Source organism: Amphibalanus amphitrite, unplaced genomic scaffold, assembly GCF_019059575.1.
Source record: "Amphibalanus amphitrite isolate SeventyFive unplaced genomic scaffold, NRLGWU_Aamphi_draft 000401F_arrow, whole genome shotgun sequence".
In the NCBI taxonomy this organism is placed as follows: Eukaryota; Metazoa; Arthropoda; class Thecostraca; order Balanomorpha; family Balanidae; genus Amphibalanus; species Amphibalanus amphitrite.
Window position 1 is genome coordinate 382281 of NW_024881895.1, and position 27890 is coordinate 410170.

General features: G+C 50.6%; 1 protein-coding gene across 3 annotated transcripts in view; it reads right to left on the minus strand.

Annotated features, from left to right (window-relative positions):
- LOC122390577 (cytokine receptor-like) overlaps positions 1–26467 on the minus strand; it is a 77549-nt gene extending 51082 nt beyond the window's left edge. Inside the window, exons 1-3 of one of the 3 annotated variants that reach the window (XM_043383667.1) lie at positions 26240–26467; positions 20958–20960; positions 12703–12909 (exon numbers count right to left, since the gene is read on the minus strand). In XM_043383667.1, coding sequence (XP_043239602.1) covers positions 12703–12802 — 100 coding nt within the window. In that variant the 5' untranslated portion in view covers positions 12803–12909; positions 20958–20960; positions 26240–26467. The remainder of the gene's footprint in view (positions 1–12702; positions 12910–20957; positions 20961–26239) is intronic. The other 2 variants (XM_043383668.1, XM_043383669.1) reach the window with 2 other exon arrangements.
- Between the last annotated feature and the right edge of the window lie 1423 nt (positions 26468–27890).

Consider the following 27890-nt stretch of genomic DNA (forward strand, 5'->3'; position numbering starts at 1 on the left):
ATTCACAGAACGTTCTAAAAAGCGCCAAAGCTGGTGACAACTGGCCACATATGTGGATGTGTGTGTGCCCTGGCACATGGGACGGACCGTGGAGCCCCGATACAGGTGTCTGGCCCGGCCTTAATTGAGGTCGATGGATCGGGGAAAATAACGCCTCATCGCGCCAGCTCAGTGGCGAAAGCCACTGCTGGCTTTACGACAGGCCAAGAAGGATGGATATACAAATGGACAATCGGCAGGCACTGAACAGACGTACTGAGAAGCGGACGACCACGAGCGGCCGGCCAAAGCGGCCATACATACACGAACTGACGGACAGACAGACAGACAGACAGACAGACAGACAGACAGACCGACAGGCAGGCAGGCAGGCAGGCAGGCAGGCAGACAGACAGACAAACAAATCCTATGACCACCAGACCACTGCAGATTGCACGAGATATCTGAGTTTTACGATCCCTTACTAATCCCTGTCGGCTACACACCCATACAAGATAACCAATCGAAGAGCTGCATCTCTGCCGAGCTCAATGTCAGCGGTATTTCGCTGTCCGGATGTTTATCAAAGTCCAGCAGGGCGCCAGCTAACGGTTCCTGAGAGGGCTGCTAGTGCGTCATGTGCAGCCAAAGCTGGCTTTCATCAGAGTAAGAAGTCGCGGAGACAGAAAATGTGTCACCGTCAGAAGAGTAAGATCGCAAACATAACGGTCAGACATTCAGAACATGAAGATCTTTTTCAAAGTTCCTGCTGCGTGAAGTTTTGCAACTTTTTTCATTGCATTTTTATGCATCTTATCATCTCTCACTAACATAGTTCGAATTATTGCATTAGACAAACTGCAGCTTACGTAACTCATATGAAGGTGCCCAGTAAAATATGTGTCACGAAGCCTTGGACGCGGCCATTTTGATTCGGCCACCGCCGATGGCGTACAACCCAGCATGGTTCAGGGAAAACACGCATCACGAGCTGAAACCAGCACCGATGGGCGGCGACTTATGGTGTCGGATGGACACTTTTCTGCGGTGTTGGAATTTCCGTGCGATTTATAGTTAGATATTTTGACAGGTCGCGAATGGAGCATAACGGCACATCGCAATAAAACTGTAATCACGATGTGATCAAAACTGAAAACATGGCCCAGAGACTGCGTTCACGTGACAAAAATGGACGCATTTTGTTCATTCTGAAGGCATCGTCTGCCATCAGTCATGTCCAATGCCAGTAGCCATTTGACATTTTGCCATTAAATCATGAAATCAGTTTGTGTCCAATCAGGATTTATATTGATGTCTCATGAAAAATACCAAATTTACATCCACCAAAACTGAAGCAGCCAAGCACATGCTGGAACATCAACGTCCCAGCCATCCGCGTGGATGTTGCGACCGCATGCAGTTGAATTCATATGTCATTCTTGTCGCAGCCCATGTGTATGTAAATATGCGGCATGAGACTCCCAAATCCCAATCATGAGTTATCAGCTACGAAGTAGGCTGGAGTGAATAGTGGCGCAGTTCTCAGCCGTGACGTCACTCAGCTGCAGCGAGCGAATTCTAATCAATCCCTACTTCAGAGGTCCCCGATCTAGCCATTTATTATAGTGTACCACAAAGATTCGCATTATGCTGAAAGTGGGCACTGGGCAGCCTGACAATAATGACACCGAAATCCGTGACGTCACTGGCAGCGGGCGGTGATGGCATCACTGGCAGTGGACCGCTCGGGCCCCAGCAGCGCTGCCGTACCCCTTCCTCCCCTATTGGGCAGCTGTGGCGGATCAGCCGTTAGTTTTTTTTCACACCAGCGTCACGACTGGTCGGCCGTGCAGCACGACCGTTGGATCTCGGCGTGTCATGTGCGGCGAATAACACACTCTGAGCGGGTCGGAGCGCGGGATCTCACATCGCACAGGAGCGGCCTGGCCCCGAGGTGCCACCGGGAGTGATGTCGGACAGATAGGACGTGACTCGTTAGTCGTGGCTCGACGGCCACGCTCTCAGCGCTGGGAGTCGGGTGGCGGCAGTCGGCCTGACGTACTGATCGGGATTCTGCACGCGCCCCGGTCTGCAGTCCAGCCAGCTTAACATCGTCCCTGGGAATCTGCTGCGACAAGAAAAAAGAAGCAGAAACTGCTTTCCTAGACGAGAATATTATACAATAGACAAGCCATGCCCAACCTTTTCGCAGCCGTTACTGTACGATCAAAAGATGCCAAATTGATTTAACAAATGATGATGATGTTCTTGCTTTTGAAATGAATGATCATTTCAAAAGCAAGCCATACCCTGCGCATCGTTCTTTTAAGGCACAAAGCCTAGCAGGATCATTCCTTCACCCATCGAGTTTCTCGCGATTTTTTCATCTCCTGGATCCCGTTGCTCAGCGGTCTCCGAGTGACCAATGAATTGCGAAACAGCTCACCAACCCGTTGCGACGCCTCATCAGCAATGTAAAGCTCGGTTCCCGTCGGTCAGTGGCGCCCATCTGTATATCAGGCGTCGGCAGCGGCCTTTGGCCGGCCCCTACCCATGTAAACGCCTGTTTAATGGAATCCAAAGACAGATGCACATCGCTTCACGTACAGAAAGAAGCCTGACAGCAGGCAGGTACTATAATCGGTCGCAAATTGAATCAGTTTGTGATCACACTCGACAAATGCGTCAATGCGCAGCGAATGCGCATGTTGCATCTTATGCATAACAGCAATAAGTTCCTGGGAGCGCAAATGAAGCTCCGATGAATAATTGATTTTCCTTGTAATGATAATTCACGCTAGTTTCACTATATACATATATAATCATCGCATAAGTTCGAATATTCTGCATTTGATCGCCTGTTACAGAAACTTTCCGCAGGCTCGTTACGAAGTCACTGCTCGGTCAAAGGTCAACATAAACAGAGCACAGACCTCTCCACAGAAGACTAACCCAGAATCCCTCGGTCTAGCTCTTCGCGCACGTGTCGTTACATACGAGCGAACCAGATATCGCTGGTAAGAACTCCTGCTTAATTATCCAGCTTACAGAGCCCCACACTTATTGGCCGAAATAGTTTTATGAGGGGCGTCACAGATCACAGCATAGCAGGCTATTTCCATGTATTCCAATAAAAACACCATTTTGCCACTACATGACCGGCCAGTCCTGCCGAGGTTTTCAGCTCTAAAAACCGCTACGTGCCACCAGTCTTTCCGCACATTATTCGCTGAGGACAAGTGGCTTCTTCAGTCACATGAGCTCTAAATCAGCCTCGTCTTTCCCCGACTACGGCGAAGGAGCATAAAGTCTCCGTTTATAGCCACGGAGACCAGTTTGCCATGAGACCGGCCGGCCTCACCCTCGACGGTGTTAACTAGCGTGCAGCGTCATCAGCAGTATTTTGACTGTGGCGAGTTTTTACAATGAACAGGATACAAGGGTGGCCTAAGCGGATTGAAGCCGGCCACAAGTGGCACTCAAGGCTCACCACTCGCTAGGTTTGTGAAGAGGGAAACATTGGGGTGGTCGCGCAAAGAGGAGATATATGTATTTGGCAACCCTAGCACGAGGGACTAGGGACACATGGAATTCATTCGCCACTTCATGATCAAGTTACAGAACAGAACGTGTCGATGACAAAGAGAACAAAGATAATAACTATCCAAAGTTTTTGTTAAATGAAAAAAATATCATGGCAAAGTTGAGGTGATTTAATTATAAGAAAGAAAACGAAGTAGCCTTTAATGCAGTCTCTCCTACAGGCATATCTATGGCAATTGGAATGTCTTGCAGTGTGTCGGTTACCATTGCAGCGGCACCCGGCTTTGCATATAGGTACCCCTACATCAGATGGTGGCAGCACAGCCACACGCAAAATTTACTGTGGTGAAAGCAGAATGAGCAGAATCGCTTCACGCGGAAGGCGGTATTGTCTTACAGAATCTGCAGCAGCGAGCCGTGGTATAGTTTCACAGATATGCAGTAGGCCGATAGTGCATATGGATCAGCACCCTGATGGGCGATGGCCCACTTCATATGGAGGTAAGTGTTATATGAAATTAAGGTGAATATCGAATGTTGCAGCCGCCAGCCAGTGCTCTGCAATTATCAGCACTCGGCGAAAAAAATGTCCAGGCACGGTAAAAGTGGAGGACACTTGACCTTTGCGAAACTCTGACCGTAATAAAACCTATGACCCTATATAATAGGTGCAGGTATCAATGTTGCTGCAAGACGAAAAATAAAAATGGCTATTTCTAATTTCTACATTTTTTAACGATGAGCGAACAACAGATATTCATACATAATCCATTCCACCTCCCTAATTTCGTCTGTCCGCTGTGGCGCCATGACTACGGCCTGACAACGGACGACGCTAGTCCATCTGGTGACCCCTCGACCTTCCGCTGACAGCCAGCGTAGGTGAGGCCGGTCCGGACGGCCTTGGTCGCAGGTGCAGCCGCCGGCGACACGCCACACGTGGAACTCGGCCCGGCGGAGCGCCATTACGATCTGCCCACCTACCGACCGATCGTATAGACTAGAGGGTAGCGGATATAGAAAGTAGCTGTGATCTCACGGTGGTAGAAGTAAATGCGTTGTGGTGGACGGAGCTCGGACAGGGCCACTCCGAGTAGTTTGGAATGGGAGTGCTAGTTTCCACACTCAAGTGCTCAGCCCACCGCGAGTCGTTTACATTCTACGATGACAACAGACCTCAACATTTCGTTCCCTGTCCAAGAGTGTTTCACAATACGTGCCGAACATCAGCTGGAAAACACCCGTTCAGTATCAATACACCAACAGTATCGCCTTAGAAACACCTATCCTTGACATCATCATCCAGACCGCGCCGGTCGGCTGCCGTATCTGCGTCTGCAGACAAAAAGACACCCAGGCGCGTCCGGTGCACTGCTAACCCGTCCGGCCGGCTGGTCGCTCGCCGCCGGCTGAGCCGGCGATAAATCTCAGCTGTGACGTGCGTGTGGGTCTGGAGACGCCTCTGTCGTCCCGTTCGGCCACTGCGGTCGCTGCAACTGCTCGTCTGCGTGCAACGGCACTGGCCGAACCGGTACTGTGAGTGTTAGGAGTGTTAGGAGTCTGCGAGTGTTAGGAGCGAGGAGCGTAGATCAATCCTCCTGATGATTTCCCTGAGAGATCTCAAGTTCAGAGACCATCTTTTGCATCAGCATGGTGCATGCTTTTCTAAAGCGAGACGGCGCTCGCCACGCCTTCCGCTGGCATAAGTAAGAACACCCTACCAGCCCGTTATGTCGAGGGCTTCCCGTAGCCCTTCCTCTCAGCGAGCCCGCCCGCCTGTTCTGCCAGAGGCCGAGGTCACCGATCGGCGCAAAGCTGCGGAGAAGTTAGCCGGGCAGGACTCCGTCCGACCTCCCCAAGGTCTCTGTCCTGAGTGCTCGGCACCTTCAATTTCCTGGGTCCTCTATGTGCGCAACTCTCACTGCCTACCAACGAACGCCCCGGGCTCTGACCGACAGACAGCGACCACGGACAACTTCCGCTTAACGGACCCCCTGACGGTAAGCACAAGTTACTGCGATCCTAACGGTATAAGTCACGGGGGACTGAAGTAACAGACATCACGGCCTCTCTGCAGCCGACTGGGCAGCCGGCAGCGGGCCTCTGGGCGCGCCCGCCGCCCCACGGAGTCCGCCCGGCCTCTCGGCGGCTGAAGGGGCGTTCGGCCGATATCGGCACCACAGTACAGCTGTAGTGTATACAGAGAGAGTTCTGGGAACAACGCCACAGCCGCGGCGCTCCGAGACGCCTGCTTGCTGTCCCCGGCCCCGGCCGGTATTTATGTATATGCGGCAAGACAGACCGCCGGGAGGACAGGCCCAGAGACAGATCCCGTCACCGCAGCGGTCAGGGAGCTGGAGCGATGGACTGCTGGACGGACTAACACGAGCTGAGTGATGTAGTGAGCCGCTAACTAACACCGCTTGGACACGTGTTGTGAACTTGTTTGCAAATGTTTGACACGGTGAATGAGTGTGTTGAAGGAGACGTAAAAGTAAATGTGACACCCTCAAATTTGTCACATTGGGCTTTGCATACATGAGTTTATTTAGGATAAACTTTGATCGAACTGATAAAAGACGAAAGTAATGTTGCAACATCAAAGCGTAGGTACAAAAAAACACCTGTCATTCTGCAGATTTCTAATATCAGCAGCAACATGGAAATGTGTAGAAGACTGAAGACATAACTCATAATCGATGCTCAAGCATTCCATTTCAATTTCTTCTGCTAACGCAGTAAAGGATAACTGTTCTGAAATCACTGATCATGTTCTAAAGCCTAACTTGGCGCTCAGCAGCACGAAAAATCCAACTTGTGTCGCAGCGGAACCCAATCGAAGCGCAGCAATATGGAGTAGGGCTGTAATTGGGTACAGGACGGTAATTATTTATTATGACTCGGTCAATGAACATCAAAATAGCGGTGTCGCATCGCTTTGGCGCAGGACCGTTACCTGAGCACCGGTAAATGTCCTCGGGTCGTGCGTACTACCATTTGATAAGCTCCCACGCTCTGATGACTATGGCGCTTGTAGGGGAGACAGAGAATATAAGGCAGAAGGCGGAGAGGAGTGGAGGCAGAAGGCGGAGATGAGTGGAGGCGGAAGGTGGATCGGAACTGGATGCGGAAGGCGGAGCGGAACTGGAGGCAGAAGGCGGAGCGGAGTGGAGGCGGAAAGCGGACCGGACTATAGGGAGAAGGCAGTGACAGTCGAGGCAGTCAGTAGCGGATTAGACGAGACCAGACCCACTGTGTGCTACAAGACCAGACCCGTAGCGTGATATAGGCCAGACCCGCCTGGTCTGATCATCATACGCTGTTTTCCCAAACCGCCCACAGTTCGGCTCACCCTAACACATCTCCAAGTTATGGTCAGGAGGACGGTCCACTGTCGCAGACTGCAGGGTGGCAATAACGTTTCAGAAAACAGGCCGATGTTGCTGATATTGTTTCGATAAATGTGATGTGCGTTAACATATTTTTGCCGTATGCATTGGGACACCAAGACCGAATATTATTAGTAAGGTAGTCATGACCGATCACCATGTATAAAAAACGAGCCTAAAACGAATTATTTGCTGAGCAGCAATCTAAATAACACCTAGAACAGCTGTGAATTTGTCAACCTGTTTCCCATGCATGATCATTACTTCAACAAGGTGCATACGGTGACTGCTAAGTGATAACAAAAGGCTAAATGAAACAGGCTTATAATTTTAAGATTTAGGTATAAAAGCGTCGTACATGATACGTCTTAGCAAGCACCTGAATTCCTTAGATTTTAGCGCACATGTCAACGTCGCCTATTTTTAACATTCCAGAACGCTTATCCAGGACGTGACACTCGTTCAACCTGATTGCATCGCACACTAAAATGTGCCTGCTCTGTCCGAAAAGGAACTTGTCCTCTGCGTATCAGCATTATACTCACAGTCAGGGTGCATCGCACACATGAGGGACGGAGCGTTGAAGTAAAATGGATAAATGTATGAACGAAGCACGACTCCTTCTCCCATCTATACCTTAGGCAATTCGAGTGAAAAAATGAAGTTTTTATTAGTTATACATCATATCACAACTGATTGATATTTAAATTTGCTACAAAGATAATTTAACAATTGAACGCCCGTTTTACATTTTATGGACGTTTTCTGCAGCCGTATGACAGCCGCTGCAGCGCACGACATGAGGTCTCCTGCGGCGGCGCGACGGCTCCTGTGTGACACGCCAGGCACAGGCTGTCGCCAAATCTCGCCCGGTGGCCTTGCTTGTATGAGGAAAATCCTCGCGCTTTCTGATGAAGCGGGTCACCTCCTAAAAAGGGCGCACCGTCGCCGTCGCCGGCCGGCCAAGCCTCCGTAAAGCCTTGGTCACAGCCGTCTACCGGTCTAGGAGGGAAGGGAAGAGAGGCGGGGCCATGGAAGGTGTATTGTGGACAAACTTAAGCTAAAATGAAATATGGATGTGCACACGCACCTATGTAATTTCTTGGATTTTTCGATAGTTCCATTTATGTCCCGTCTTCCGGCAGGCAGCATGTCATTTCATCAGAAACTGGTTTCAGAAAAAGAGGACGAATTTCACTTTTCCTCTAACGCCACCACAACATGTTACTTCATACAAAAAAGCTTTATGAATCTTCAACCACCCATGGGTGGTAAGAGGGACGTCATGGGTGGCGTTTTGGGAACGGCGCGCGTCTGAGATCGACCCGACCTACCACCACCTGTCGTCGCCCGCTACCTCCTCCGGCTGACAAACAGTAGCAGGACGGAGGGACGGGGGCAGCGCGTGGCTGCTACCTGGCTCCGATCAGCTGATACGGTCCGCTGGACGACCGACTGTCTAGTGTCTACCGGAGGGGTCAGCGACTGCCAGCGCCTCCTCCGCAGCCAGTCGGGTATATAGGGCCTTGGCCAGTCGGCGGAACACGGCGGAATGCGGCCGGCGGAACGCGCTCACGGCCCATTCCGCCGCACTGACCACGCACTGGGAATCAGAGGACCAGTGCCCAAATAATTGGGGGAATATACAGGTCTAGACGGGCTGAACACAAAGGCGTGGGCGAATAGCGTGAGAATCAGAGGCGGTGAACGGTAGAGGAGAACGGGTTCGTCGCTACACGCTCTCCGCTCGACCGGAGTTCGAGTTAAAAAAAAAAAAAAACAGAGTTCGATGACTGATAATAATGTCACTGAATGAAGGAAAAAGACAGCTCCGTATCGGCTACAGAGGAGTTGTCACCCTGAAGGCTAGCCAGGGCTGGGATCTGGGCACCTAGACCGCAAGCTGCTCAAACTGTTTACATTGAAGATTCATAAGCCGCATTCTGTCGAGGCAGCGAATCAGTGACACTTAGTCTTGCGAGTCTGACCGGTAAAGAGGCTGTTTTCAACCAGCTTTGATCGTGGACATCAATGTCATATAACCGTGAACATTCGCCCTCTGGAACACAACTTGGGATCTGTGCACCACACCAGTGCTGGTTTTCACCTTGAACTCTGACTTTGAAAATTAACAAAAATTAACCATTTTTAGGACGGCAGTGTCGCGACTAGAATAGTGTTGTGACTGTGCTGTCTTCCAAGGAACCTTCGATAGTTAGGAGGATATAATGCAATAGAGAGCATAAAGCGGGCAATCGTTCAGTATTCAAAATCGTATAAATATCACCATTTCCAGAGCATATTTGTGCTCGGTCATGCGCAGCGTGCATGCGGTGCCCATTCAATCGGATCACGAAGTCGGTAAGCGATATTCACCGAGTCGTCCATCACCTTCACTGTCTTTTCGAGAAGGCGCCGCCGCCCAACTTCTACCATCCATTACGGCGGCTCAAATCTTCCCGTCCGCCGTCCGCCAGTGGCCTATCTACCAAGTCAGCCAAGGGCAGCAGCGACAGCTCCAAGCCTGGCCGCCCAGAGCTGCCAAGCTCTCATACTCGACAAGCGAGCTGTGAGATTAGAGATTCACGCGACCAGGCGAGGCGAGCCTGAGCGTGGCTAGAAACGGCGAATTGGGGACTTTTGGAGCCGGGCCCGGGTTTGATTGGGGCAGTCCATGGCCGTCTGGGGAGCTCCACCGCCCGTTCAAAGCAGCTGTCGGTCTGTCGGTCTGTCGGTCTGCCGGTCCGTCGGTCTGTAGGTCCGTCGGTCGGCTACCGTTCTCTGTCAGTGTCAGAACTCAGAGTCGTGCCAGTTGTGTGACAGCCGTCACAAGCCACCCGGCTACGCTGCCGGCTGTCACGTTCCGCAGTTATGTAATCGGGCCCAGTACTCCGGGCCAACGGACAGCATCCTGAATGGCTGTCCTCAGTGCTGGGCTAAGTAGGACACCATTTGAGGCCGAAACGGAGTTCGGGGTTCGATGTTTTCCTTTTCAAATCTCTTTTCTTTTCTTGCTGTTCTGCGTAACGGTTTGTGCAACCGAATTTCAAACTTCAAAATGGGGTAAGATTTGATCTTGGCGAAGAATGTGCTACCTGTCAAATATTTGCCGCTTACTTAGTTTATTTACAAGAAATACGCAATGTTATCTCCAACACCAGTCACCATTGTTACTTACAGCGGTGCGGCTAGTGAGAGATCTTGGGAGAGGATTTGGCCGTAGGAAGGTTTTGACAACACTGGCTTGAGTTCAGCTGCAGAACACGGCTATTAAATGCAAAATGATTTAACTGTTCCGCGACACGATGGCTCAGAAATCAAGAATTTATGAAATATGATGTCCACCAATATCAAGCAAGATTAAAAAGCTAGGAATTATTTGAAAAAGAAAAGAAAATGAGACTGTCTTTGATTTTTTTGCGTCACAAGTGGCCGGTGACAGTACGAAAGCTGTCGGAATAAAGCACAGGTGGTTGCCAACAGCTGAATTGATCAGTGCCTTTTCGATGGAGACAAAGAACCAGGTTGGGAAAATACGATTTCCTCTATAAATAGGTCCCCTCAGCACATCTGGTATGGGCGAGGCTCAATGTGTGAAATGCATGCAGGCGTATTCAAACGAAGAACACTTGGTACTTCCCGGGTGCGTCTGCCGGCACTGGCATGTGTGCTAAAAGGTCGGCCAGACCCTTCTCGTTGGTTTTCTGCGGATTACGAATGCCTGATGTACGGTTTGATCCTCCCTGCGACTGGTGAATTATATGCGTCGCAGAAGGGCTCTCGTCAGTCGTCACATAATAGACAGTGGATTGGATCAGTTAACTTGGTACTGTCAGTCTGTCATTCGTTGTACATATGTCCATCCCGCCGGGCGAGCACGGTCGTTGCTTATACTTTCTATATACTTTGACGTTAATCAGTTATTTGTTAACATTTTGTGGAATAATAACGATCAAATATCATCTCTATTTCACATCGTTCGATTTCAGTAGTTGGCATATGATCATTCGTGAAACATACAGTGACCATCTTGTATGGTTCCCTTGCCTCACACCTCTGGAAATGTCCAAGGTCGAAAGATAATTCCAGTAAAAGAACTATGCCGCCGGCGAGGCTCCAACACCCTGGCGTCCAAGGACGGGTTTGGACGCGTAGTTTGAGTTATGCGTGGATGGTTAGAGACTATTTGCATAGGCGAAAGACGGTGGTCATAGCCTTTACTGCGATACCAATATGTTTTTAGCTTAGTAGAGATCGGCACAAAAGCGGTTGTTTCCCGGAGACCTTAAAAGTTGGTGGGGTCAATGAATAATTCGTTCATGATGTTTATTCTATGAACTCCAGGTGTCATCAACTCAACGGTCAAACAAAATATTAACGAGCTAAGAACTATGACTTCAAAAATATCATAAGCTTTGGCCGTTCCAAAGCTTTGTTTGAATAAAGTTGCACAAAAGTCGACACAAATACCTTCTGTATTTAATTTGAATAACTATTGACCATTAGAACTTCATTTAAGTTTGTAGGATGTTGTAAGTGTGTTAGATATGCATTATTCTGCCATTTGCATGACGAGCTATTCCTGCCGTTGCTCCGTAGGCGATATTCACCATCAGACTATCTTCTATTCGGCCTGTGAACGGTACACTCCTGCCCGCATCGGCCCTCCTTACTGCTGTGAGTCGAAGCTGCTGTAATTTACCGTTGGACGCGGAGCTGTAATTTAGCACCGTTAGGCTGCCAGCTCAGTCTGCTGGTCGGTCAGCGGTCCTGGTTCGGGACCGTCACATGTGAGGTAGGACACTGTATTTCTGCCGCTAATGTTTTCATTGTATACCTAGTGCTGCTGAGACCTATAGAAGTAGGGTAGGGGACAAAGTCAAAAGTAGTAACGTGGGCAGGCTCGTAGGCAGCGTCGCTCGAAATGGTGTCGTGAGTGATTCGCAAACAATTTGCTTAGGTTTGTGGCCCCAAAGTCAATTGTTATGTTTTTTTCTTATCCAAGGGTGTGCAGGTCGATAAGGAAGTGTATAAAATTTGATATGTAGATGAAGTAATAAAATGCATGTGTGGTGTAGCTTGTACATGTGCCAAGAGGTGTGAGTGGAGAACTGTCTAACATGAGTGACGGATTAGAAGGGTAAGTACATGCATGATCATCATAGACATGTATTCATTTCTCAATGCGATACTCGTGCTCTACGTAGCGATAAAAATATTTAAGACAAAGGATGTTATATTAATGGCATTACTGCAAGGTGCCACTCCCACGTATTCGGACGGAAGTCTCTACTGGTGTTTACAATACAGCTCGGTCGTAGTTTAAGGAAAACTCCTCAGAAATTACATCGTTCGGCCCCGATCATCCTCTCCTAGTGCTACACTCCAGGTTCGCTGTTGTTTCGGAAGTTCTGCTTTCGGCTATGTCTCGTTTTGCTTCCACCGCTCCGCCCTATATCTTAGATATGTTTCATTTGAGTTCTATTTGCCTCTTTATGTTAACTCGCATTCTGATATGTTTGCTCGTGTTCCGCTCTTTGCCTGCTCATGTTCCTCTGAGTGTTCCCCGGTACTCCTTTGAGTGTTCCCCAGTGTTCTCTGAGTGTTCCTCCGGTGTCCCTTGGTGGACTTCAGAGTGTTCCGTAGTGTTCCTTTGATTGTTCCCCAGTCTTCTCTGAGTGTTCCCGGTGTTTTCTGGCGGACCTCTGAGTGTTCCCGGTGTTCCTCTGTGTGTTACCCGGTGTTCCTGCGAGTTTCCCCCAGCCGTGTGACGGCGCCCCGTCGGACTCACCTCCCGGGTCACCCTCCTGTAGACAGTTGAGGCCGAACACGGACCTCGCAGTCACCGCTAACAGCAGCAGTGCCGACGGCAGACACGGCCGGCGACCCATGACGTCACTCTGACGTCACCACTGTCACTCAGTCACCGCAGAGTCACCGCTGGGTCACTGCCAGGTCACTGTCACCGTGTCACCACCGGACTGGGTCAGTCCGCGCCCTGCCGACAGAGAGGGAAAGGTTAGCGCACTGCAGGAGGGGAATGCACACGGCACGGACAGATCCGAAAGGTATCGGCTGGACCAGGTGCCAGTACGGTAACAACGCCTCCCTCGGCTGAAAAGGAAAACAAAAAATCTACAAATTATCTTTTTCGTTCTAGTCGCATGTTACGATTGAATAGAAAGGGCAAAGTGACGACGATACCTAAACTAGCTAAAGTAGATGAAGCCTGACATGTCACTTGGGTGTTTCGCTGTCTTTTAGGCAGCTACCGCTATGCTCAGCAGACGGATCAAGATAAAAATACATAGTCCAGACAACTAATTACATTTAGAGTATCTTTCGATCAAGGTAAAAATCGGGGCCCTGAATATATGGCAGCGGACCTGGACTATGCAGCGAGCCAGACATCCGTGCCGGCAAACTCTGTCGGAATTTATCGCAACAGGAAAACAATCCGTTGCGCATCATCAAACACCGACTGGGACATATCAGCGCGGCCAGCGCCGGCATGCAATGACGTCCTGCATCGAAATGAGGTATTTCGGGCCCATTGTCTGGCTGCCAGGGCACCGTGTGCAGCTCGCCTTATCGACAGAAAAACGCGTGTCCAGCCCCAACAGACTGGACCGGTCCCCCGCGTTGGTAGAACGGTCAGCAGCACAGGCGCCCTGAGATCGCTCGGCTAGGTTCTTCACCAGCCCGTGTCGACAAAACCAGCGGCAAAACCAGAGAGTCGGAGGGGCCATCGAGATCGGCGTCACATCTCTGGTCACCGGCTGACAGGAGAGACTGCAGTCGTGTCCAAATAAGTTCACACATACACAGGAGACCGCTATGTGTCTTTAGGAGATTCCTCACCTCGTGGTCCAGTTCTGCGCTTACCTCCTTGTGCGTCTGGTAGAGAAAACTGTGGCCGTTGATAGCACTTATCAGCATAGATACACCGAAAGCCTCACTGATCCCATATCCTACATGACGTAAGGAAAAAGGACGTTAATTCGACTGTCCTCCATTATGGAAGAGATAATGAATGTTGCCACTCCTACTCGTACATGCATGTTCAAAGCTGTTTAATATTCATCCTGACGTACGGCTAACCTGTTTCGGGTGATCACTCATCAGTGACTTATTTGTTTCCCATTCTAACGGCATGTGCGAATACGTCATCCCAGGTCTGAGGTCACAATGAAGCTAAAGGTTGACAATTTACTGACACCACCTTAAATTAGATGAGAGCGCACTTGGCATTGCCTATACCATTTGTGATTCCAACTTTTGATGATCAAATTCAACCATTATCTTCTGGCGATGGAGTGCATCTTGGTGATCAGCGGTTATAGATATCGATATAGGTACTGGCAAAGAGATCCGGTGAAAAGCAGTTGAATTTCAAAAGCACATCTTAGTGCATTTGTCAGTCGCAAACGTTGTTCATGCATCACACATTAATTGCTGTCATTTGACAACATTGAAGTTCATGTTATGAGGTTATCGGTGGAGCCAACAAATAACTGAATACACTTACTTATTTGTTGGCTCCACCGATAACCTCATAACACAAATATGTCCCTAAATAATCAGCATTGAATTTCATACTCCCTTTCGCTGTACTCCTGAGCATACTCACTACCAATGTGGTGTTGGGGCTAGTTTACACAGGACTACACCACTCTTATATCATGGGAAAAGCAGGCGTCTGAGCCACAGCAAAACCATGGCTTATTTACGTGTCTTTTCTCACCTCGTTCGGTATGTTCCCATTGTTACGCTGGAAATTCATGTTGTTGTCCGTTGTCAAACGTGCTGTTGTCTGCAAAAGTATTTGGATTGACTACCAACTAACATTGTAATGCCAAGCAAACGGAAATCCCTAATTAATGTGACAAAACCTCAAGTTTTTTTTTTTCTTAGGCAGGCAGTGAAACCTAGCAGTAGCAGTGCATGAAAATAGTAATGTTCGGTAGCCGTGCACGGTGCTCGCAGATGCACTGTGCATTGTGCGTGATGGCCGTGAGCTGCTGCTCGCTTATGAGTATGACACCGTGAGAAGCGTAAATAACACAAAGGTGACAGAGCATATCACTCATAGTGACCTATAGCTGAATGAATATGTGTTCAGGAAAGGATGGGATCTCTAACCATTTCGACAATTGCCCTAAAAATCTTTGAATGTTGAATTTCTTTCATTTGACTGCAGATACTGTTGGTTGGTGTTTGATAGCATATGTTTCAAACACATCAATTGATTTGTGGATCCATGAGAGATGGCGGTATATGGTCCTTACTCCTAAGATGACGTTTTCAGTACTCATTCCTTATGGAAGACATAATTTGCAGCCAGGTCATTGGCATGGCATACCAAACCTGAGTCCCCCTCCATCGGATAATTGGAGGACAGGTCAGTCCACTGACACCGAGCTCCGAACTGAGCGGCGGCGGGCCTGACCTCGGCATGGCGGCAGAATGGTCGAGAGTGTGAGACTTTCGGGATTCATTACGCGCCGCCATCACCTCGTCGGAATTCATCCAGCTCTGGGCATTAATTACGGCCCTGATGGCCCCCGCCGGTTATTGCATTTGTAAATGGCGTACGAAAGCCGCCGGCGCGTGCTCTATAGGTCAGGACTTTCGAAATGTACCAGAGACAAAGCATGGTGTCAAAAACTATTCATCTTGCTAGCCTCCATGTCGATAAAGAAGCGGACATGAAATGAATGCAAAACAAATATTCATGGCTTAAAAGCAATTCACTATAACAAATTCCAACATGAAATGGAAAGCATTGAACGAGTCAATTCGACTCTAGAGCTTATGAAAAGAACAACAAAAACTATATAGCTTTTCCAAATATATAAAAAATGTTCTCTATCAAATTTGAAAAGTTTTCCAACCGCCTGAGTATAATTACTCCAACGTCATTGCATGCCGTCTGTGAGGAGCGGTGACTGATTGGTTGCGCAGTCAACCGACAAATCCTCAGAATTCAGACATAAAAATGATTCACGACATTACGTCCATGTTTGTAGTGGGTGGTGACAAGTTGCAATGGCTCGCCCGCCCGGCTGTTCAAGTGAAAAGTCGTTGGGCTAGGCTGTTACGGCCTCCCAAAAGATGGGTTCGTGTTTAAACTCCAATGCTACGGGTTATTATCAGGTGCTTAAATGGTCGGATCCTGTGCCACTTAGCGCAGGCTTTGGAGGGGGAACACATCAAAAGGCGAAACCAACTGATTTTTACAGCTCGTCCAGTAAACAACAACGTGCTCGGCAGCCGGGCGAGGTGATTAGAAGGACAACTACCCATGAAGTATCCAATGAACTTGTATTGCGGAGTTCTTTAGCGCCCGTATCGTCTTGGTTATTCACGCAAATGTTAGCGGAAATGCCTGGTACAAGCCGCAAAGCGGACTCGTGCGCCTTTGAAACACGGTGTGAGGTGAGCTGCGACTATGATTGTGGTAAGGCAATAATACATACCAGCAAGCAATAGAACAAACAAAGCTAGAATCTTCCCTCCTACTCCTTTTACCAATTACCACTAAAGTGAACGGCGATTGAAAGGGAATAAGCTTAAATAAGTCCTGGTAACTAATATCATAAACATAACTAGCCATAAATTCCACGTAAATGCGTTGTTACACTGACCCGACACAAACGCTGAACGGCGCTGATTACTGGGTGAGTCCGCTGGTACGCAGCTCACACATAAAACAAATATGTACATCACAGTGTTACCCTTACGAACCAGTAATCATGAAAACCACTCTCCCTCTCTCTCTCGTCGGAATGCCCGGGTGACAGCCACAAGCCGGACCCCGCCATGCAGCCAGCCATGAATTCCCCCCAATGCTAATCCGAGCGTCATGCCAGCCCACAGTGGCAGGGTGTGTCCGCCGCTCTAAAACAGGAGCGCTCTCTGAAACGGAGTCCGTGGTGGCGCATAATGCACTGAACTGTGCACTTTTGCAAGAAATATTTGCCGAAAGCCAGGCGTTCAAATAAATGTGCAAAGTTTGCTGACATATGAAATAATGTAAAAATAGCGCTCTGCTGGGGACGAATGCAGATCTATATTGGGCTGCATTTGCGCAGTTTGCAGTAAATAATTGCACATGCCATTGTTTGAAAATTATATCGTTCTTTTCATGTAAAAACCAAGTAAAAACCAAGTAAAAACCACAAAATCAGCCGCCCCAGTCTTTGTTTGTAGTGCTCCCATCGTCCAACGTTCGAGCCAGCGCACCAACAGACTGATGGCGACGGCTTTTTCCATCGTTCCAGTCCTCAGTTCAGTGAGAATATCCAGATCAGCCCCTGTCTTATCCAGACTGACATATGGGAGACACACATTATTTAGTCTGCTCTCCCTCCGAGGCCATGCACACTGGACAGTGGACAGTGGACAGGCGGGCTGAAGTGAACGGGAGAGGCTGAGGTCTGTAGAAGACCAATAATGTCTCACTGTCTTGAGCAGTCACCGTGACGTGGTTTCATGAATAAGCCTGCTCACTGCTCAGTGCTTCTCATGTGCTGTGTTACCGGTGGCCGTTCAGCTCAGGCAATGATGGCATGACAGTCCTTCATGGGAATGGAAGAAAATGTTGCTACGCTGAACAAAGGCAACAGCACCTTTTCGTGAGCCAAATGTGCACATCAAGAAAAGTGAAAACGAAAGACAGAAGTAGAGCAGGCAACACCAGAAGCTCGGCGCTGGTCGCTACTGACACTTTACAAGGTGACAGCCATTCTGATTACAGTATCGTGAATGTTGGACGCGCTATTGACAGATTGACAGGCATTGGACGATGTCGGACCATGCTAGCCGGACGCGGGAACGGACATAAATGTTTTCCAGTCAGACACACCGTCACAGTCGCAGCTACAATCACTTCACAGCCATGCAGTGGCTCTTTCAAGGCCACAGACACAGCTTGCAGTTAGGTACAGACACATAAATAGCAGACGCTTGGCAGTCGATTGGTCAAGGTCATTAAACAAAGCGATTCTTGAAGGTGAAGCGAGAAAAGCTGAAGCATCGATTCGAATGTTAATGAACCGAGCTAAATAAAAAGCGGGCTGCGTACCGTTAGACAAAGATAGGAGAGCGGCGAAAACCATACGTTTAAGGCAGATGGCACACTTCCCGCTGTCAAAGAACGAGGGTTATGAGTGTGGACTGTTGAGTCTAGGCCTGTACACATTCAGCTGTTGTGCTGTTGTCAGCTGAAATAGGCTCCGCCCACCGCTTCTGGCTGACGGAACTGTATACATTTGGCTGATGAGAAATGTCAGCACTGGCTGGCTGTTTACAAATATGGCGTTGTAAACAAATATTTCGTCTCATCTTCATGTTCTTTATTAATACAATACTTAAGCAGTTAGATATATTATCAAAATATTTACAGACAATGTGCGAAAGTAATAAGTATTTGTCTTGTATCGACAATTAATTATGAAACCAAATATATGTGAATAGCGCCAACATGGTGTCCAAATTTCATTTATCTGCAGTGCTCAATAAAAATCTGGCACGTGATTTGCTTTCATGCGCCACTACCAGTGTCTAAATGCGTCATTTATGGCTTTTGCTGACGGCTCGGCATCTCTGCACTTGCTTTCTCGTAGCAGCACAGCCCGTCAGCCCATGCTGCCGGCAGCAGAGAGGTGACGTCATGTTGCAAGTGCAACATAACGTCATCAATTTTTCAGCCAATAGTGTGAGTGATTTTCGGCTGACAACAGCACAGCAGCTGAATGTGTACAGGCCTTCTGTATCGACCTCTGGTCGATTAGAAATGTAAGAGACATTGGCTAAGAAGAATGGACCCCATTCTATAGGCCAGCCATTGTCTCCAAATTCCAATTGACAAAGCTTTCGCTCATCTGTGATATGAGCTGAAAAATACACTCGCGTCTTAGGCAGATCCGCTGTTAGGGACTGTATCTTAGGCAGAAACGCTGTGTTATGAACTGTACCTTAGGCAGATCCGCCGTGGTATGAAGTGTACTTATGGTTATAGACAGATCCGCCGCCGTATGAGAGCAGAATTACTGACAACGCTGTGGTTACGCTGTACCGCCGTCGGACCGATGTTTATTGTTTGCGTTTCAGACGCCGATATGAGATATGTGACGTCATTGATGGTGTGCACAGCCGCCCCTCTGTTTATGGCGCTGCATTGTAGGTTGTGCAATCGACAGAGTCAGACATGCGCACTGATTCGAGGAGACATCCATTCATCCTTATTGTTCACCAACGCTGCTGCCGTGAACCTGTAGTAAAATACACGCGCTAACAAATAGCAGTAGTGAATCGCCATTGTCTTCCAATAAATGCTTATAAAATAGCTATAATAGGTAGCTTGATAAAATATCAAGCTACCTAAGCCTGCTTGATTTCTGGTGGCTAATCACAAGGCAAGAATTATTCACTAGGCCCGGGCCCGATACATGAAACGTGATCATTGCCAGCGCAATTGGTCCCAGAACCGCCCGCGAAGCGTGCAGGGAAGGTATGTCTGTGCCAATAATCATCTTTATGGCAGCCGGGCGGGCCACCATGCTACGTGGTATGGCCGGAAAATTGGCCGCGCTGCCAGCTGACCATTTGCCTGCTGATTGAGGCGTCAGGCTAAAGGGTACAGCCGTGAGCCGTAACAGGCAACGGCAGATTGTAAGCGCGACTTTCGTAGAAGTCCGTGGTGCAGACATCAATCATCTTTGACCGTAACCTACACCTTGACTCGGCTGTTACTTTGATCTAAATAAATATTCAAAGCTCCGTCACACTATTGAGGCACACCGATTGTCGGAAAAGCGGCGGCGTCGACAGCCTTCGCGGCATCCCACGAACGGTGAGCGGCTCGGGTTTGGAGCACTGTCCACAAAACCAGTTCTTCGGAACATTCAGCGCGTCCACCGCACCAAAAGTGGAACTCGACCGGTCACGTGACTGTCGACGGTAGGAGCTCGACCGGTCACGTGACCGTGTGTGTCACGTGACCGCGCTGGGAACGGCGGCAGGAAGGACGGTGTCGCTGCCGGCGGCGGAGCACGGCCGATGGGAGGACAGCGGCCGTGCCAGTCGACCGGCGTGCTGGCCGAGCGTGTCCAGAGCTAATGGTGATCGAACGACGACACGATGATGCCAGAAAGCGGGTCTGGAGATCGCCGCGCACTGCACTGTGTGCCGTTTGGCGTAAATTAGGTGCTCACCAAGGTGTGTCAACAAGTCAAGCTCGGAATGGGTGTGCATTATAAATTAAGCAATAAGCATCTTATTACTTTGAAATGGATAGATGAGGTATGCTACATTTTTCTCTGCTTTGGAATTCAAGAGACTCGGGAACTACGTTGTCTAAACGGCGACCATTATTTCTCTGAAGGAGCATATCAATTCTATATTACGAGAATCCGCGCCAAACAAACAAATGAACACAAATTTGCTACCCTCTACCTCAATGTGTAGGGACTCAAAGACAAACTTAATAATCATACAATTTCCTACGGTGAAATGGTGCTGTGAGAAAGCTATGTAGATAAGGCTCTTGTGCAAGAATATTTTTAGGGAAATGAGGTTACCTACCTATCCCTATGATAGTTATATCCCTATTATAGTTATATGATAGTAAGGTGTCCCAGCAGACAACATTAATTGGCCGCGTGACCTAGTCCTTGGCACGGTACCTCTCTCCTTCCCTCACACTTCCTCTTTCCTCTTTCCTCTTTCCTCTCCCTCTCTCCCTCTCCCTCTCCCTCTCCCTCTCCCTCTCCCTCTCCCAGGGGTGGATTTTTATATTAAGTTGGGGTTGCACGTGCAACCCCAACTTTGAATTGTGCAACCCCAAAGTCGGTTTGTGCAACCCCAACTTTACAACTGAAATAAATCGGCGGGCGACTCGAATGGTGCCGCCCCCATAACCCTGAGCCATCCCAAAACTCTATGCCACCCGTTGACTTGGCACCATCTTTCAAAAGAGTCCTACCCACCCCTCAACTATCTAGTGTAGTTGCCGCCTCCTCAGACCTCAAATATAGGTGCCACTCCCTCGAATGTAGGTGCCGCCCCCTCGAATGTAAGTGCCGCCCCTCGAATGTAGGTGCCGCCCCCTCGAATGTAGGTGCCGCCCCCTCAAATGTAAGTGCCGCCCCCTCGAATGTAGGTGCCGCCCCCTCGAATGTAGGCGCCGCCCATTAAATGTAGGCGCCATCCCCTCGAATGTAGGTGCCACCCCCTCGAATGTTGGTGCCGCCCCTCAAATGTACCTAATTGCCGCCCCTCGAATGTAGGTGCCGCCCCTCGAATGTAAGTGCCGCCCCCTCAAATGTTAGTGCCGCCCCCTCCCTCAAATGTAGATGCCGGCCCTCCTCGAATGTAGATGCCGGCCCTCCTCGAATATAAGTGCGCCCCCTCGAATGTAGGTGCCACCCCCTCAAATGTTAGTGCCGCCCCTCGAATGTAGGTGCCGGCCCTCCTCGAATGCAGGTGCCGCCCCCTCAAATGTTAGTGCCGCCCCCTCAAATGTTAGTGCCGCCCCCTCGAATGTAGATGCCGGCCCTCCTCAAATGTTGGTGCCGCCCCCTCAAATGTACCTAAATGCCGCCCCTCGAATGTAGGTGCCGCCCCCTCGAATGTAGATGCCGGCCCTCCTCGAATGTAGATGCCGGCCCTCCTCGAATGTAGATGCCGGCCCTCCTCGAATGTAGATGCCGGCCCTCCTCGAATGTAAGTGCGCCCCCTCGAATGTAGGTGCCACCCCCTCAAATGTTAGTGCCGCCCCTCGAATGTAGGTGCCGGCCCTCCTCGAATGCAGGTGCCGCCCCCTCAAATGTTAGTGCCGCCCCCTCGAATGTAGATGCCGGCCCTCCTCAAATGTTGGTGCCGCCCCCTCAAATGTACCTAAATGCCGCCCCTCGAATGTAGGTGCCGCCCCCTTGAATGTAGATGCCGGCCCTCCTCGAATGTAGGTGCCGCCCCCTCAAATGTTAGTGCCGCCCCCTCGAATGTAGATGCCGGCCCTCCTCGAATGTAGGTGCCGCCCCCTCAAATGTTAGTGCCGCCCCCTCGAATGTAGATGCCGGCCCTCCTCGAATGTAGGTGCCGCCCCCTCAAATGTTAGTGCCGCCCCCTCGAATGTAGGTGCCGACCCTCCTCGAATGCAGGTGCCGCCCCCTCAAATTTTAGTGCCACCCCCTCGAATGTAGGTGCCGGCCATCCTCGAATGCAGGTGCCGCCCCCTCGAATGAAAGTGCCGCGCCGCCCCCTCAAATGTTGGCCCCGGCCACTTATGCATAGGTGTCATCGGTCATCCCATAAAATGTAGGTGCCGTCCCCTCGAATGTAGATGGCACCCCCTAGGGTGTAGTTGCCGCCCCCTAAGGCCTAGTTGCAGTGCAGCCCCCTCAAATGTAGGTGCCACCCCCTAAGTGTAGGTGCCACCCCTTGAAATGAAGGTGCCTTTCCCTCACATGTAGATAGATGCCGCCCCCCCCATGCGTGGGTGCCGCCCCTCAAGTTAGGGTGCTGCCCATGAAATGTAGGTGCCACCCCCTCTAAGTGTAGGCGCTGCCGCCTCAAGTGCAAATGCCATCGCCGCCCCCTCTAATGTAGGTACTACCCTCCTCTCAGGAGCTTGAGCTGTCACAAGGCCGTACAGAGCTGTCGGACATGCAAAAATGACCAGTTAAAAAAATCGTGGATTTCGATTCCTGGTGCGCCGCTCACCGCTCAGTGGGGGGTGGGGGTGGTGCCCAGTGGAGGTCGCAGGGGGGCATCAGGGCCATGGCCCCCCAAAGACAAATCAGGGGCCATCATATAATTTGCCCCCTTAAGCAACCGATGGGCCCCGATGGGCGTAGGGGCCCTGGCTCTTACCCGATTGTCACGAGGCTCAAGAAACCAACGCCAGGTATTATGTAACAGCCCTCATACCTGTCTTTGAGTATCCTGACTTCTGAGGGCGCTTCAGTGGCCTTCAAGGGCCCACCTTGACCGATGAGGGCCCACATCGATCTCTCAGGGCCCTCCACTGGCCCTTGAGGGCCCTAAAGCGGCATCAGGAGTCCCCCAACCGGCCTTTGAGGGCCCCACACTGATCTCTTGATGGCCTCATTTCTATCTCTGGGGTTCAGGACTGACCTTTGGGTGCCGGTCACTAAGAGCCCGCATCGACCTCTGAGGGCCTCAAACTGGCCTTTGAGGGCCCTGTACTGGTCTCGAGGGCTCCCAAACTGGTCTCTGGGGGTCCACGCCTCTAATGGCCTCATTTCTTTTTCTGGGGGCCCAAGACTGGCCTTTGGGTGTCCCCGAGGGCCCGTACTGACTTCTGAAGGTCCGATGCCGGTCTCTAAGGGTCCACATCGGCCTCTGAGGGCCCTATACTGACCTCTGGGGTCCAACACCGACCCATGCTGGTCTTTTAGGGCCCCACACTGAACTCTGAGGGTTCCACGCTGGCCTGTAAAATACCACAACGGCATGTGAGGGCCCACGTCGGCCTCTGATGGTTCCAAACTGCCCTTTGAAGGCTCTGTACTGGTCTCTGAGGGCCTCACACTGCCGGTACGGACCCACGCTGGTCTTTTGAGGGTCCAAACTGGTCTCTGACGGCCCAAAATGGCCTCCTAGGGCCCAACACCGTGGCTTCGGATGGCCCAATTTCTGTCTCTGGCGGACAAAGACTAACCCTTGGGCACTTCTGAGGGCCCGTACTGGCTTCTGAAGGCCCGATGCCGGTCTCTTAGGACCAACATTGGCCTCTGAGGGCCCATCCTGGCCTTTGAGGACGCTATGTTCGGTCTTTTAGGGCCCCATACTGACACCTCTGAGGGCTCCACGTTGGCCTGTAGAAATCACACTGGCCTCTGAGGACCCACGTCGGCCTCTAATGGTTCCAAACTGACCTTTGAAGGCCCTGTACTGGTCTCAGAGCCCAGAGGGCCCTAAACTGGCTTTTAAGGCCCTGTACTGGTCTCAGAGCCCAGAGGGCCCTAAACTGGCTTTTAAGGGTCCCAAACTGGCCTCTGAGGGCCCAAACCGGCCTCTACCTAAATGTCTCACACCGGCTGCTGATAACCCCATTTCTGTCACTGACACCCAAGGCTGGCCCTTGTCCCTTGGGTGCCTCTGAGGGCCCCGTACTGGCTTCTGAGTTCTGAAGGCTCTATGCCGGCCTCTGAGGACCCATGACGGTGTTTAGGGGCCCTGTGGTAGTGTGCTCCTCGATTGTCTCCCTGGAGCCGCCTCTGCGAAGACTTGCCCGCCGGCGCATGGGCCGACGGCTGGGGTCGGCGGGCGCGGTTGGAATGTGGACCAGTCTTGTTCGAGACAATGCAAGCGGGAGCCCTACTGTCGCTTATAACAGGCCCCACACTGGACTCTGAGGGCCCCAAACTGGCATCAATGGGCCCCAGCCGGTCTATGGGGTCTCTACATCGCCACTGATGGCCCTATTATGATCTCTGGGGTGCCAGGTTAGTCTGGTCCCTGAGGGCCCACATCGGCCTCTGAGCCTGGGGGCCCCATACAGGCCTTTGAGGGCCAATACTGGCCTTTGAGGGCCCTACACCGACCTCTGACGGCCCCGAATCGGGCTCCTCTGAGGGACCCACACTAGCCTCTGATGAACCCACTCCGGTCGCTGGGGGCTCAAGATTGAACTTTGGGTGCCTCGCACTGGGCTCTGAGGGCCCACATTGACCTCCGAGAGCTCCACACTGGCCTGTAAGGGATCATATTGGGCTGGCCTCTGATGACCAACTGGTTTTGGAGGGCCAGTACTGGCCAGTGGCCACTCAGGGTCCCAAACCGGCTTTTGAGGGCCATAACCGGCATCTGATTGACCGAACCGGACCCTGGTGGCCCAAAACAGGCCTCAGAGGGCCTCGCACCAGACTCTGAGAGTCCCATCTTTAGTCTCTGGGGTCCAAGGAAGAACTTTTGGCGTTTCATGCCGTCCTCCAAGGTTCCCTGTCAGTCTCTGTTGGTCCCCATGTCGGAATTTCGGAATTTGAGGGCCGTTATCTCGTCGCAGCGGGCCGGCATTAATCTATTACCATATAGTTATTACCATATAGTTATTACCATATCGGGGTCGCATCGGTTTCTGAGGGCCCATGTCTGCTGCCAAGGGTCCCTGGTCTCTGATAGTTCCATTTAGGTCTTTGAGAGCCCGGGCCTGCCCATCATAGGCGTCTCATGCTATCTTCTTATTCTCTGCCGATCTCGGAGGGCCCCTGTCGAGCTGTTTGGCCCGTGCAGGTTTATAACGGCCGCTGCTAGTCTCTGAGAGCCCCATGTCGTTAGTTGTGTCTATTTTGGGTCGCATATGCACCACACATGTCTCTTGGGGTCCCACATTGACCTCTCAAGGACCAACGCTGGCCTCAAGGGCTCACACCACCTCAGAGGTTTCGAACTGGCCTTTGACGACCCCGCACTGGCCTTTGATGACCCCGGGCCCGCACTGGCCTCTGATGGCTCAGGCAGGTCTCGTAAGACCCACGTTGGAGTTCAAAGACCCATACTGCTGTGCGAGGTCTCGCCCGGTTTATGAGGGTCAATCTCAATACTGGCCTTAAATGATCTTACGCCGGGCTTATATAAAGGTCTCATACTGGTTTCAGAAGTTTTCCGCTACTTACGAAAAACTTCAGGGGGAGGGGGGCGGATATTCGCCCCCCCTCCGCGGTACGCGGGTTAAGCTAACACACCGCCCCCCAGCGAGGGTCTACAGGGGCCCCTTTGCCAATTCGCCCCCCCCCCCACGCCAAGTTTACGACCGTACCTGGTGGCGCTCACTTCCGGACTATTGCGCCCCTCGGAACCGCTTTGGGCGCCCTTTCAGGGCTGTGCAACCCCAATAAAAAACAAATAAATCCACCCCTGCCCTCTCCCTCTCCCTCTCCCTCTCCCTCTCCCTCTCCCTATCCCTCTCTCTCTCTCTCTCTCTCTCTCGCTCTCTCCTCCCTCTCTCTCTCTCTCTCTTTCTCTCCCTCCCTCTCTCCTCAGGTGGGTGGAGGGGAGGCGGAGCGGGGGCGGGGTGGGACGATCAGCCGAACGTCTGTTCAGCCACCTGTCGTCAGAGACAGAGACAACGACAGGCCATCGCTGACCACACACAGACAGACACTGTCGAAACGGTGCTACCAGTCCAGATCGCGGCAACAGCTGATATAGGGCGCAAAGAAGTGTTTATTTACCAGCTGATGTGTGGTGTTTGGCGGATCACACACTGTTCCAAAGTGTCGATTGTGGTGCGTTGAGTGGAAGTGCACTGAATAACGCAGAAATCGGGGAGTGATCCCAACTGTCAAAAGGAAACTTACCTTATACATTATATCCAAATCCGGGCGCAATGTCACGTCTATCGCAGTTCGCACTCGCGGTAACAAAGCACACCTGTCTGTAGCGGTCGCTCGTTTCACCTGTGTTCAGCACACCATACGCGATACACTGTATAATTCCACAGAGCCGGGCTGGCCACAGGTCCTCTCACCTCCCTGACCAGCCGACCCGTCCTTCCCGTCAGCCGGTGGCGCACGACCCGTCTGACGGCCCAGTCCGGCCGGCCGGCCAGCCGCGCGACCCGTCCGGCCGGCTAGGGGGCGCCACGTGCCCGGCCGCGGCGGCAGCGGCGGCGGCCGGGGTCGCCGGCGGCCGGCCGGACCGGCACAGCGATTTGCTGACAGCGATGTCACTCACTCAGACGAATTGCGTTGCGTCGATGTGTAAATCGTGCGGTCGGGCTTGGCCGTCAGTCATAGGAGGGATTTACGGAAACTTGATGGTAATTGGTCGATTTAGGTCTTATATTTTAGTGCTTCCTTTTTGTAATTGACCGAAAGGGCCTAACCCAACAAAACAAACAAACAAACTTTTTGTAATTGATGTACAGTCCACAGCAGAAGTAATGTGGGGTTTCAGTCATGGGTATGTTCTGCTTCTGAAGCTTAGGAACGATTAGCCAGACTACAATGAAACTTTGAATGTAGCTTATATGTATCGTCACCCTTGTAGCTGCAACTTTAGCTATTGACATCTTCTCTTCGATCACTCCGCATTAAACAATCGCCAGTCAAAGCCAACCGTAGAGATTGGTAAAACCCTACATTACTTTAGCGGTGGGCTGTACATAAATGTGCATTGCTGTAGTTCATTGTAGCAAAGTTATGAAGCTTTGAGCAAAAAGAAAAACTGGGAATCTCATTTGTCGCGAATCCCCACTCCCCAGCAATAAAATCATGTCAAAATCAGCTCACTATTCATCGGATGCAATATGAAAATGCATCTGCTAATGTCAGAGAGACCGAAGTTTATTTGAAGAGTTGAAAGTGACAATTATTGTTCTCGCAAGTCTACGTCGCCCACGTTTTCCCCTGACACGATCATTAGCTGTCGCTCAGTTGCACCTGGCTCAGATAGCAGGCTGTGAAACTGATTAATACAGACTTTGTTTATGAGCTGGAACTACTGCACCAGTACAAAAACTGGCTCCGTCTCGAGGGGCTCTCTTCACTCGCTGACAATTATGTCCGGCTATTATTAATTAGACAACTATGCAGCCCAAGGCCTCAAGTTTCAAACCTTTTGTTAAAATTTGATAGACTGCCCTCGAGAGTACCTACCTGCCTAAATGTCATCATTTTGCAGATCATCCCGAATAAATCGTGAGTTATGTATAAAACACTATGATTAATTTGGAACTGAAAACAATGAATTGCAGAGTCGCATTGATTGGAACTACTTCCAAATGTATCCCTACATCAAATGGCCGCCTACGGGAAGAGTGACCGTCCCTTATTATGGAACTTAGATCGATGCACAGACACTGAAGCCGTTTATCCCTAATCAAAATTCACCGTCTCTATATTTCTGGTCTTTGTATTTTCCGTTTTAAAAATCTATCATAGCAAGTCAAAAATGTCTTCCTCACTGGATAAATAGCCAAAATAATGTTGCTTTTTCAATGAAGCAAAT